We start from the raw sequence: 13,046 nt of genomic DNA, 5'->3' as shown, positions 1-13,046 counted from the left end.
TTGTGCATCTATACTGGCATACAACATTTTAGGTGCATATCAGAGGGAAGGTCTTTCATTACTTGCCCGGACCATAAACTTATCCCTTTTGCTTTTGAACATAATTTAGATAAAGACCTTCCTTAGACAAGCAAGGCAATTAAGTTATATTCTAAAACATTTCTATGCGATGATTTGATAAATGCTGAAGTGGTCGCCAACAGGTGGCCTTTTCAGTCCTGTTGCCATTTCACATTATTTAACTGAGTTAAATAATGTGAAATGGCAGTATCTTAAAAGCGTACATGAAAACGACGAACGGAAAGTTCAATCTCAAACTGATAATTATAAAATGCTCTCCTAATGAGAATTTAAGAACTGAAGATTACTGTTATTGGGAAAATTTAAAGCTTCTAAATCATAATGTAGTTGAATGGTACTTTGCCATTAGTGACACCACCGAAGAAAGATGTCAATGTCTTGTGCAAATGGTAGATATAGAAAGCTTTTTTTTAAATCAATTTTGGCAAATATTTCGCTGAAAAATTAGGGCTTCTTGGATAAATGCTTTAAAAAATATCAGAGGAATATTTCAGATACTTAACAATTTTTAACAAGAGAACGAGTTTCAACTTTCAAATGAAATTGAAAGCTAAAAATATTTCAAGGGTTTCTCAAATATTTTCCAAATAGAATGTAGAGAATGGATTTCAGATGCTTTGAATTTTAAAAAATGCTAAAAATCATCACTTTATGAAAAATAACGTCTTACTTAGTTTAGGAGTGATTCCTCCTTTAAAGCCCCCTTAAAAATAGCTCATTATTTGTTTTTCGATTTCAACAAGCGACTAATATGAAAAAATATATGCCAATACATTAAAAATTTTCTTGCCATTTAAAAACGCTGAACTTGAAGATGGATATTTTCATCTCGCGCTTATATTAAAAACAATTACCGGAACAAACTGCGATCTGCTCTATATGTCTTTTTTTTATGTTTTTTTATTAGCTTCAAAAAGTGGAGCTCAACGATTCTGAAGGATTTCTTTAATAATGAGGCTTCCGTAACTCAAGATTTTGTTAACTTTTAGATATACACTAGGATTTCGTATTATACAGTTTGATTTAGTGTAAGTGCTATTAACATTTTCTTAGACATGGAGTTAAATTTTCAATGTATTAATTAAACTTATAATAGCTTAATATTTTACCATGGTACAATATTTTAACAATGCTTATGGTTTTTAATATAAGCTTTGACCTCCTCAATAGTCAACAAATTCTTGCAAAAGCTGATATTTGAAATAATTTCAACGCACACACAATTGCAAAGTACGTATATTACGGAAATATTTGTTATATGAAAAGTAGCAGGTTTTTAATGAGGAAGGTTAGATATACTCTATATATAGTCTTAAGAGGTATGCAAAAGTTATAAGTTTTTAGAACGTATGATTAAAACCAACATCAAATTAGAAACTGATTTCAATTTTATCTGCAAATATTTATACGGTTTTCTTGTAACAGATTCCTTTCCCGTGCTGGTGTTAATATTAAAAAAGTGATCTGTAACTTTTATAATTTCTTACATGTAACAAAAATAACTTGTGTGTAACAAGTCGAAAAGGTCAAACACTGATCAGAAGAGGTAAAATTTGGTTGTTTTTTCTAAGTTTTGCTTAATAAAAATAATATATAACAAAAGATATACACTTGATAAAATATTTTAATATAATTAAACAATTAAATCAGATTGAAATATTTTTCAGTGCATAACAACATTAGAAAAATTAATATAGTTAATTATTTGCCAAAACTGAATTTTAGTTTATGACTTTCCTATCATTAGAAATGCTGCAAGAATAATTCTGTCTGGTTAAGAAACTGAGTTCTTTAAAAATCAGTGAAAATGGTATGTATTTGACCACGTAGAACACTTGGATATATACTTTTAAAAAATTTCAGTAACATATTTCAAAGGAAAATGTAAATCTGACGATATTCAAAAGAGTTATGTCCTTTATTCAACATTTTTGACTAACAGTTTTAAATTTGGAATGCATTTTATTTTTGCTTCAAATTAATTGAAACTGCCAACTTTGCTCATAGGTATAAAATGCCCTCTGTCCGTCGCCAAATGCCAGAAGGACCAGCTTTTAATAAATTTATGAAACTAAGACAAACAGTCCATAACTTATCAAGAATGTGTTCTTCATTTTCAGAAATATGACAATGAGCCCAAATCATTCCCGATGTTTCGGTTTCTGAATTAGCAGACACTGCGAATTGGTAATCGATGCTTTTTTCAGATAGGCGCAGATGATAAGATATTCCATCCCACGGCAAATTCAGCCACTGTAGAGAATCTTCGCATTTCACAGGACGTGGCTGTGCGCTTTTACACCAAAACAAAGTATAATATTTTACTTGATCTCGACCAGGGAAGAAAAACATCTCATAGTCATGTGTACGGGAAAGGAAGATGATTCGCTCTAGTCCATCAAGCAATGCTAAAAATAGAACAGTAGACACATGATAAATTCTTAAGTGAAATTTATTATATTTAAAAAAAAATGTTAGAATATTCACATTTTTGCGTTGTAAAGGAGAATTTCTACTGATGACTTTTCCCGACCATTTAGGCTTTTTTTATCCTGTACAGTACAACTAAGAAAAAATCAGGAAAACATATGAGGGCTATCGAGAAATTTCAATTACGAAACCCTCGTGCACTTTTCCTATTCGACCAGATAGGGGAATGTGACTATTCGCCGTGGTTCACTATATATTATATACGACTTCATATGTCCACTATATATGACTATATATCACTATTCGTTCACTATATATTTTTCTTTACACTACTGTATTATATCTTGCAGTATTATATGTATATTAAGTTTATTTAGTTTAATAATTTAATTTAATAAACATCTTATATAAAATAATGTATAAGATGTTTTGTGTAAACTTTTATACAAATACATCGTTACTATGACATATTAATTTTAAGAAAGTAATGTGCAGACAAGATTCCAAAGTAATTCTGGTTCCCTTTCAGATCTCATAAAAATGTGAATTTTCTGCTTGTATGAGTGATTTCTCTAAACTAGCCGATTAAAATTTCAAGAAATTTTGACGAATCATGTAAATATTGCACCCGCATATATTTAAAATCAATAATATAACTTCTGTTATATCAGAGGTTTAGCCCCAGTTCTCTTTGATACTGATATAATTTTCCAACTAACTATACCTAATTTCTTTATATCTCATACTTGTAAATAACTATATATATTACAAGCAACGTTTATTAAGTACACAAAAGGTACACAGAATTCTTAACCTAAATAAATTCAATACGAGCGTAATGCGGCAAGATATAATACAGTCATGTAATGAAAATATGTCTTGACGACGAAAGGTCTCAACGGCGGAAAGTCCTAGACCCCAGATGACACACTTGGTGGATTATGACAAAACGTGCTAAAGTTATTTGCCGAAGTAAGGGATATCATCGGGGAAGGCATTCTAAGGGAATGTGGCTTATATTCACGTTTAAAAAGGGAGGAAGTTCACCGACAACATTATGCAACCAGCCTGTTCATCAAGAATCGAAGCACTCCAATATTCAATATACCAATATTCAGCACTCCTGCACCTCTAGTCACCAATGGACATAACGAACAGATTCAGACCTATTTTGCCCCCCCCCCCAAATTCCTGCTATGCTGCCTCAACGTGGCGGGGGGGTGTCACTAAGCGGAACGGGCGAAGTACGTCGGGAGCATAGCTCCTGGCAAGGCCACCCTAGGCATGAAGGCCGTTCCAACATGCCCAGCTAATGCATAGCAGGTGAAGAACCCTCAGGGCATTGCAGTCTTGGTGATCGGGTGTCACACTCCCGGGCCCCAGTGACCTTTCCTTCTCTTTCTTTCCTCTCCTCTTGTCTAGCTCTCTCTCTATTTCTCTCCCTTGTGGTTTCCTCTACTGGAGGTTGGGGCTCACTGTGAGATGCAGCTACTACTCTGGTTTCTGTTTCACCATGGTGAGAATACCGCCTATGCGTTTGCCGTGCATGGTGACCCGTAGGGTGGGAAAGGAGGATCCTGGCAGTTGAGGGGCGAGGTACTGTCCCCAACACACTGCTTTGGCCTCTGCTTCTACTTAAAACGGGAGGCACTTAGCTGTCCCCGCTAGTGTCAATCGGCTGGTCACTAGTCCTATTGGTCAGTGGCTAGGGGATTAGCTCTTGGAAGTCTCCGCTTTCGGGAAAGCCGACTGTGGGGCTTCAGTTTGCGTATAGGCCCGGCTAGCCTTAACACAGGGATCTGTGTTCCCTTGTTGGGCTCCATGGTGGGTGGGGCGGTCGAGCACGAAACTTTCTCTCTTTTCAATATGAAAACTTTAACTTCTAACCATATGGATACGAAAAATTCTGGAGCTGCTAAAAGAATTTGCACTTCGACCTTAGTTAGCACAAGCAAATGTCCAAAGTTCTTAGTTATTACTGGTCAGCTAGAAAATTTATCACCATTCTTCATCCATAAGCATATTGTGGCCTCAGCAGGCAAGCCAAAACACATAAAAAAGCTCCGTTCAGGATCTCTGCTCATCGAGACTACATCTGATGCACAATCTTCCTCTCTCCTAAAATGACTAAAATGGGGGAACACACTATTACTGTATCCCCACATAAGTCTTTGAACACTTCAAGAGGTGTCATTTCGGAAATAGACTTGATATCAGTCTCTGAGGATGAACTTTCAAAAGAACTCTCCGAGCAAAATGTGTGTGGGGTCCGCCGAATAAAAGTCCGTAGAGACGGGCAACTCGTCAACACAAAACATCTTATTCTGACTTTTTCATCTCCAGAGCTACCGAAAGCTATTAAGGCAGGTTACCTGAATTGCCCCATCAGACCTTACGTGCCGAACTCACTGCACTGCTTCAAGTGTCAACGGTTTGGCCATGCGATGGCCGCATGCCGGGGAAACCTGGCATGTGCTCGCTTTTCTGCAGGTGGTCACGAAAGTCAGGAATGTGTAGCTGATGCAAAATGTGCAAACTGTCATGCCGATCATCCAGCATACTCACGAAACTGCCCTGAGTGGAAAGAAGAGAAAGAAATACAGCATATTAAGACTAAAAGAAAAATCTCCTATCCTGAAGCTAAGAAACCTTTTAGCACGGATCAGTCAAAAGCAAATGTCTCCTATGCACAAGCCACTAAATCATATCGGTCAATAAGTACACAAACATCGCATAGCACACAGAAGAAGATACCTGAACCAAAAACAAATGACAAAGAAAAAGTTTTTCTTCTACCTCCTCCCAAACAGACAATAGAAAGTCGAGAAATAAAAACACAAGAAACAGAGTTCAAAGAAGAAAATCAAAAGCTCAGAAAGGAGAAGCTCAAGCCGAAGCTCTATTGAAGGGACCTTTTCAGACTTTATCGAATCTGAGATGGAAACAGATGGAGGCAGAGATCTCTCGAAAAATGTTCTACCTCACAAAATAAAGAAACAGCATCGAAGCAATAAACATTCCTAATGGCTACTCTCATTTCGTGGAACTGCCGGGGCTTCTATCAGGGCATTGATGGCATTAAGCAACTTATTAATAAATATCGACCTATTTGTATAGCGATACAAGAGACATTCCTTAAACCTGGTAATTTTGCAAAGCTACGTAGATACTCGATGATAAGAAAGGATAAGACAGTTGAACGCGCAAGTGGTGGTGTCTGTCTACTTACCTCAATTAATTGCCCTTCGAGTGCTCTCCCTTTGGATACTCCTCTCCAAGCAGTTGCAGTACAGTTGAGCATTCGAACACTGACTACTGTTTGCAGTATTTACATCCCGCCTAATGAGAATATTAATTTAAGAGATTTATAGAATCTAATTGCCCAACTACCAGCTTCGTTTATTCTAGTCGGTGATTTCAATGGACACAATCCCTTGTGGGGTAGTAAAGACACAAACCCACGAGGGAAGCAAATTGAACAGCTACTCCACGACCACTGTCTCTGTATCCTTAACAACGCAGAAAGCACTTATTTTCATCAGCCAACAAGGACCTTCCATTCCATTGACCTTGCTATTGTTTCTCCACAGCTTTTGCCATTTTGTTTCTTTAATGTCGAGAATTATCTATATAATAGCGATCATTTTCCTATTATCATAAGCATTACAGGAAATAGGAGTGTTTTTATACCTAGAACACTACGCATTTTATTGGACAAAGCCGACTGGGACTCTTTCATATATTATGCTCTTTTTACTGAAGAAATAGTAAAGAATGTGCACATTGATTAGGCTGTGAAGATCATTACAGATAAAATTATTCATGCAGCTGATATATGTATACCAAAAACGTCGGAAAACAGCCAAAATACCCAAAGCCCTGGTGGAATCCTGAATGCCAAGACGCCATCAGGAAACAAAGGAATGCTTGGAGCATTTTTCGGCGATATCCTTCAGAATCAAATTTCATAATATTCAAAAGGGCTAAAGAAAAAGCTCGGCAGGTGCGAAGGAAAAGTCAGAAGAATTCCTGGATCTCGTATGTATCTTCGATTAGCTCTTCAACTTCGAGTAAGAAGGTCTGGGAGAGAGTCCGGAAAGCGTCCGCTATCTACAAAGAGCACTTTCCATTTTAAAGACAAGTGGTGAAACAGTTACTAGTAGGGAAGAAATTGCCAACGCTATTGGACAGAGTTTCTCAGCCGTCTCACACAGTAGTAACTACCCTCTTAAATTTCTTTCCGGAAAAAAAAAATGCATTGAAAAACAACTAATTAATTTCAATTCTCCCAATACTGAACCATATAATCAGGATTTTACTGTGCTTGAACTGAAAAGAGCTGTTGCAGACAAAAAATGCATGTCCTGGTCCAGATGATATTGCCTATCCTATGCTGAAACATCTTCCTTCCAAGTCATTGGCAGCCATCCTCTTTCTCTTTAATAGAGTATGGAAGGAACAAGTCTTTCCAAATGCCCAGAAAACAGCTTTTGTCATCCCCATTGTTAAACCGGGAAAAGAGCCTACTAATCCGTCAAATTACCGTCCCATCGCTCTAACTAGCTGCCTCTGCAAACTCTTTGAAAAGATGGTCAACACTCGTCTGGTCTATTATTTAGAAACAAATAATTGTATCTCCCCTTATCAGAACGGTTTTAGAAAAAGAAGAGCAACTGTCGATAATATCCTACTCTTAGAAACAGGTATCCGTAGAGCGTTCGTTAGAAGAAATCATTATGTTTCCATTTTCTTTGATATAGAGAAAGCCTATGATACCACCTGGAGATACGGTTTCCTTCGTGACCTATATAACAATGGTTTACGAGGAAACATGCCGATATTCATCAAACATTTCCTACAGGATCGGAAGTTTCATGTGAAGATAGGCGATACACTTTCTGACATGTTCCATCAAGAAGAGGGCGTTCCACAAGGAAGTGTATTAAGTGTTACATTATTTAGTATAAAAATTAACTCTATTTTAAAACAACTGCCTCCAGCAGTCCAGGGTATGCTCTACTTAGATGACCCGCAAATCAGTTGCCAGGGTGAAGACCTGAAAGACATTGAGTGTAAACTGCAGACATCTCTCAATAGAATTGTTAAATGGTCGCAAGAAAATGGCTTTAGATTCTCTACTCAAAAGACTGTGTGTGTACATTTCTGTCGAAAGAAAATTCCTCACCCAGACCCCAAACTTTATCTGCAAGATGTGCTGATTCTTGTAGAAAAGGAAATAAAATTCCTAGGAATGATATTTGACCATAAGCTTACGTTCCTTCCCCATATTACCTATTTAAAAAAGAAATGTTTAAAAACTCTGAATATTCTGAAAGTACTGTCAAATACTTCTTGGGGTGCTGATCGAGGCTCAATGCTTCTTATATATAGAGCTCTCATTCGTTCGAAACTAGATTATGGATCAATCATTTATGGCTCGACAAGGCCCTAAGTATTAGCCAAACTTGATCCGATACATCACCAAGCAACTTCGGATATGCACTGGCGCCTTTAGAACTTCTCCAGTGGAAAGCTTATATGTGGAAAGTAACGAGACCTCCCTGCGGTTAAGACGTGAAAATCTTTGTTTTAAGCATTATTTCAAAGTCTTATAACAAACCGAAAATTCTACGCGGTCAAAATTGCTTAATGACCAATACTCCCGTTTATATCAGGCACGACCATCATGTGTCCCATCTTTCGGCTTGCGGAGGAGTGCTTTGGTGGAGGAGTATAATTTGTCTAATATAGATATAAAGGTGGAGGATTTTTTCGGAATTCCTCCCTGGGAGGATTGGAGAACCCATTCTCTGGATACTTTTCGACACTGGAGTAAATCACAAACGAACGAAATCATCTACAAGCAGATTTTTTTAAACATAGAAACAAATATAGGAAATATATCCCTCTATATACAGACGGATCAAAATCCCAGGATCATGTTGGTGCCGCTTTCGTCACAGAGAAAACAATAGTAGGGGTTCGATTACATACAGTTTGCTCTGTGCTTACTTCTGAGCTTACTGCAATTCATCTGGCTTTGACTTACCTTTCAAAACAAAAGTACATAAATTTTATTATCTACACAGATTCCACGAGTGCCTTAATGTCATTGGAAAATTACGCTCAATGTACTCACCCAGTTGCAACCAGAATCCTGAAGTTGAATCATTCTTTAAAAATTTGGGGATTCAGATTCTTTATTCGTGGATCCCTGGACACGTTGCCATTAAGGGGAATGAATTGGCGGATATTGCAGCTAAAACTGCAAACACAATGTACAATCTTCAGATTCCACTAGCAGACATCAAAGGGTTTGTCAAAAGCAAAATTCTCAGCAAATGCCAGAAGAAATGGGATGACAAAGTATACAACAAGCTGAGAAATGTAAAACCCACCATTGGATACTGGCCATGTATGGCTAAGGGATGATGTCCTCTTGACTCGACTGAGAATTGGCCATTGTCGCCTGAGCCATGAGCATCTTCTGAAGGGAGAAGAGAATCCCAGCTGCCCAAACTGTAATGCAGAACTGACAGTCCATCACATCTTGGTGAAATGCCAGAGTTTTAATTATTTTCGCCAAAAACATTTTAATTGTTCAGAACTGGACTTTTTTACCTAAGCTAGAAGTTTTTACAAATAACTAATTGCATTGTTACCATTTGTCTGGCGCAGATAACCTTGACAGGTTTTGTGCCAAATTACAATAATCCAATCCAATCCAGACCTATTTTGAGAGGTTTTCTACACCGAATGTTCGTTTTAATGATATTGTATATTTTCCCAAACGCTATTTTTTTGGGGGGGGGGATATATAATACGGTATTTGCAGTTTTCTCAAATTTTGAAAACGTACAAAGTTACCCCTTTTGAACGATTTTCGGTTTCTACAGCGCTCTAGTTCCTAATGTAGATGTTGCAGAGATAGTTTTCTTGTCCAAATGCTCCTGGTATTCATAGAATCAGCAGACATTTCATTTTCCATAAATGTAATGCTCAAACATTTTGCAAAACAGTGAAATCAAATGCCGACTTTCCTTTATATAAACCTAACATTCAGTAATAGTTATTAATTTATATAAATTTTTAATAATATAATAGTTATTAATTTATATAAATTAATATCCAACTCTTACATATCTAATGCATACAGTGAAATACATGTGGGTTATGACAAAATTTGCGAGTTCCTTAATACTTTTGTTACCAATATCTTTAAACACGTAAAGAAATTTTTTAGGTAAATGACTTGTTGGTTACTATAGTGAAAAATTAACTGAGAAAATCTTTTTTTTTTTTACCTTCAACTTCATATTTTGTGCTATATAGTACCCTATAATCACTATGATATATCTTGAAAGAAAGGAATTAAAATCTGAGGAAATCAACAGATTGAGTTTGCTAGCATGAAAATATTAATAACTAGCCATATTTTGACAAAAACTCATTAAAAATTAAAAAGAAAAAAATTCAAGATGAAGTTGGAAAATTACTTATTTGAATACATAGTAGCTTTTAATATCCATTTACATAGATTTTAATTTTAAAATTTATGTCCCATCCATTATAAAATTGACTTGATTTCGATAAGAACGTAAGTTTAGTTCAGAAAATATTCAAGTTAAAAAATGCAGTTTATGCAATTTTGGATATAAATAAAAAAGCTCGATGGTTGTGTTGCCAAGTCACTGATTATGTTCCCTGTTTTATAAAGCTTTAGTGTGTGTGTGTGTGTATGTCATTATGGCAAAGCCTCGAGGGCTATCTGCCTAAATGGAGGGATGCCTTCGTGGAGGACTTTCTAAGGGAAACGGGCTCGTATACACTATTAAAGCTTTAGAACTTATTACTTTAATTTTTGTAGAAAAACATTCTAACGTAATACTTCTCGAAGAAGCCCCAATCGTGTTAGAGTGGTTAATACTGCTAAATACTGGTGGTTTGTCCTGGCTCGGGTTCGATCCCGAGCAAACGGCGTGCTTGTATGGTTGGGTTTCGTGATTTTCCATATGTATAACATGAATACGAATCAGTTCTCTTGGAAAGTCCTCCACGAAGGCATCCGTCCTGTTGCGCAGATAGCTCTCGTGGCATTGTGATATTCCAATACTTAAATTAATCCAACATCAAGAAGGAATCTCAATGCCAACCAGCAAAAATAAAAACGGGCAGACCACTAACTATTGAGAACTGTGTAAGAGAAGACCATCTAAAATGATGATTAAATTACTTTATAATGGTTAAAAATAGGACGCGAGATTTTAAATATTCAATTAAAACACCCCAAAATACAAGCCCTCATTGATATTTTCATGAAAGAAATAGCATTATTTTTAAGTTATTACGTTTTCCGTTATTAGCACTGCACGGAATCGAAAGGATGTGAAGGACTTTTTAAGGGAAATTTACTCATATCCGCGTTACACGTCGGGACTACCACGAAAACGCCTACGTATCCACCCTACGTATCACTCCCTAGAAGGGCAGAACTACCAGTGTTCAACAGCTTTTACCGCTTAGACACTGATGCGCCAGAAGTACCATTAAAGGCTACGATAACTTTCAGTTCAGTAATGTACGGATATTATTCACAAAATATGGAAGCTATTAAACACCCTGACCATATGTAACCACGCAGAATTTTGTTGATTTTCCGACAATGACTTAAAAAACTAGCAAGACGTTTAGAAAGTTGGCACAATTCAAACCATAATACAATCTATGACGGAAGTGTAATCTGTGCATACGTATTAGCACAACCAGTTCAAGAAAAATGTCGCCAAGTTTTCAGAAATCGGCAAAATCTAGCAACATATACCAGTAGCAAATATTGAGTCTTAATATCTTAATGATGGATGCCTACATTTTCAATTTGTAATCGGAGTTCTAACGAATTTTTTGGTAAGCATATCGTGATAGTTTCATTCTAAAATGAATTTTAAAATATACTCTTTTCGAATATTTTCGAAAGGGAAAAATAACATAAAATTTTTGCTTGGCCCCAAAGTTGCTAAAGATATAGTATGCTATGATATGGCACATTAAATTATTGCAAAGCACTCGAGGGCTATCCACCTAAGGGAAAGGATGCTGTCATGGTCCACTTTCTAAGGAAAACTGGCTCGTGTACATGTTACACATGGAAAAAAGCACGAAAGCGTCCATGCAGCCAGCCCGTTAGCCGGAATTCGAGCTCCGAACCGAACTGTCAGTGTTCAGTGACTTTACCGCTCAGCCGGCCCGGGCACAAAAATTGCTAAAGAAAACAACTGATTTACAACTATTTACGATTTACTGAAACAACTAATGTAAAGCGATCGCTACGAAATTTCCACTACGTTAAAGGGGGGGAAAAAAATCTTAAAAGCATGTGCATTGATTTTCGGAATGCCTAACTGAAACATATGTAACAGATAAAAGCTTGCAATTGCAAGTCTCATTCATTTTCTATAAAATCCAACCAAACTACGCTGAGGTGAATAGGTTAATACGTAAATACCAACAAAACCTATGAATGTGTTGGGAGAAGTACGGTAGCTCTCGGCCACTAGATGGCAGCATGAGTCAGTATAATCTAATGGCTTAAAAATAGCATGGTAATATTGAAATAATTTTATGTAATTAAAAATTAAGATGTCTGTAATTCTTTTATTGTTTGTAAGTAAACAACACTTCGGAAAACAAAATGCGTTATATTATGCCTTGTATGGTATCATTTCTTTTTCTTTATTTACATTTTCATATGCAACTGTGGTTTGTGGGTTTCTAACTGTAACTTGATATATACTGTTACTAACAAGCGCCTGGCCCCAGCCACCACCCCAAGCTCTTATTGGACACGACTTCTGATGTCATACAGTGACGAAAAGAATTTTTGCAGCATTTTTGTGCGCCAAAAGCTTGAGCTCGAGGTCATTTTAGCGCTGAAACAGGCGAAGCAATGGAATAATTTGCCATATTTGCGAAAAAATTACAAAAATAAAAAGTAGCTTCAGAAATATATTGTTAATATACATAATATTAGAAAAAAAGGTGCAATTTGATGTGCAGTCGATAACCGTTTAGCAGTATTTTGGTCATTAGACGAATATCGAAGTCATTTGACAATAAACACTTTTTATAAGATATAAAAGTTAAGAAACAAAACAATAATACATAAAAAAACAGAATGATAACTCCAATTGACAAAGTCAAATAAACGATATTATAAGTATTTTACGATTTAAAAGTATCTTATCACTTTATCTTATTTTTAACCATAAATGAGGAGAAATTAATGCCTAGGATTAGAAAGTAAAAAAATAATCTGACTACGAACAATTTTGATACCAAACAATCTCTATACAACAAGCAATAAATGAAAGGAAGGTAATTTAATTATCAAACAGTTCATTTTTATAAAGAAATAACTAAATTTTACATTTATATCACTTTTAAAAATACTTTTCTGCAAAATAAACCGCTAATTCATGAAAACTGCGGCAGACATTATTTACACACTAAGAGTTAAGTGTTATTTCTTGACTTTGCTG

At 36.1% G+C, this 13,046-nt stretch overlaps 1 protein-coding gene across 2 annotated transcripts in view; it reads right to left on the bottom strand.

Annotated features, from left to right (window-relative positions):
- Positions 1–1,770: 1,770 nt before the first annotated feature.
- The window catches only part of LOC118203250 (cytokine receptor-like), a 40,413-nt gene continuing 29,137 nt past the window's right edge, over positions 1,771–13,046 (bottom strand). The window contains exon 8 of one of the 2 annotated variants that reach the window (XM_085826469.1): positions 1,771–2,489. In XM_085826469.1, the coding sequence (XP_085682595.1) occupies positions 2,083–2,489 (407 nt within the window). In that variant the 3' untranslated portion in view covers positions 1,771–2,082. The remainder of the gene's footprint in view (positions 2,490–13,046) is intronic. The other variant, XM_035375520.2, reaches the window with a different exon arrangement.

This window comes from Stegodyphus dumicola, chromosome 11, assembly GCF_044657685.1.
Source record: "Stegodyphus dumicola isolate Sdum_Otavi_A_Nest chromosome 11, ASM4465768v1".
Classification (NCBI taxonomy): domain Eukaryota; kingdom Metazoa; phylum Arthropoda; class Arachnida; order Araneae; family Eresidae; genus Stegodyphus; species Stegodyphus dumicola.
This window is presented reverse-complemented; position numbering and strand designations above follow the sequence as displayed.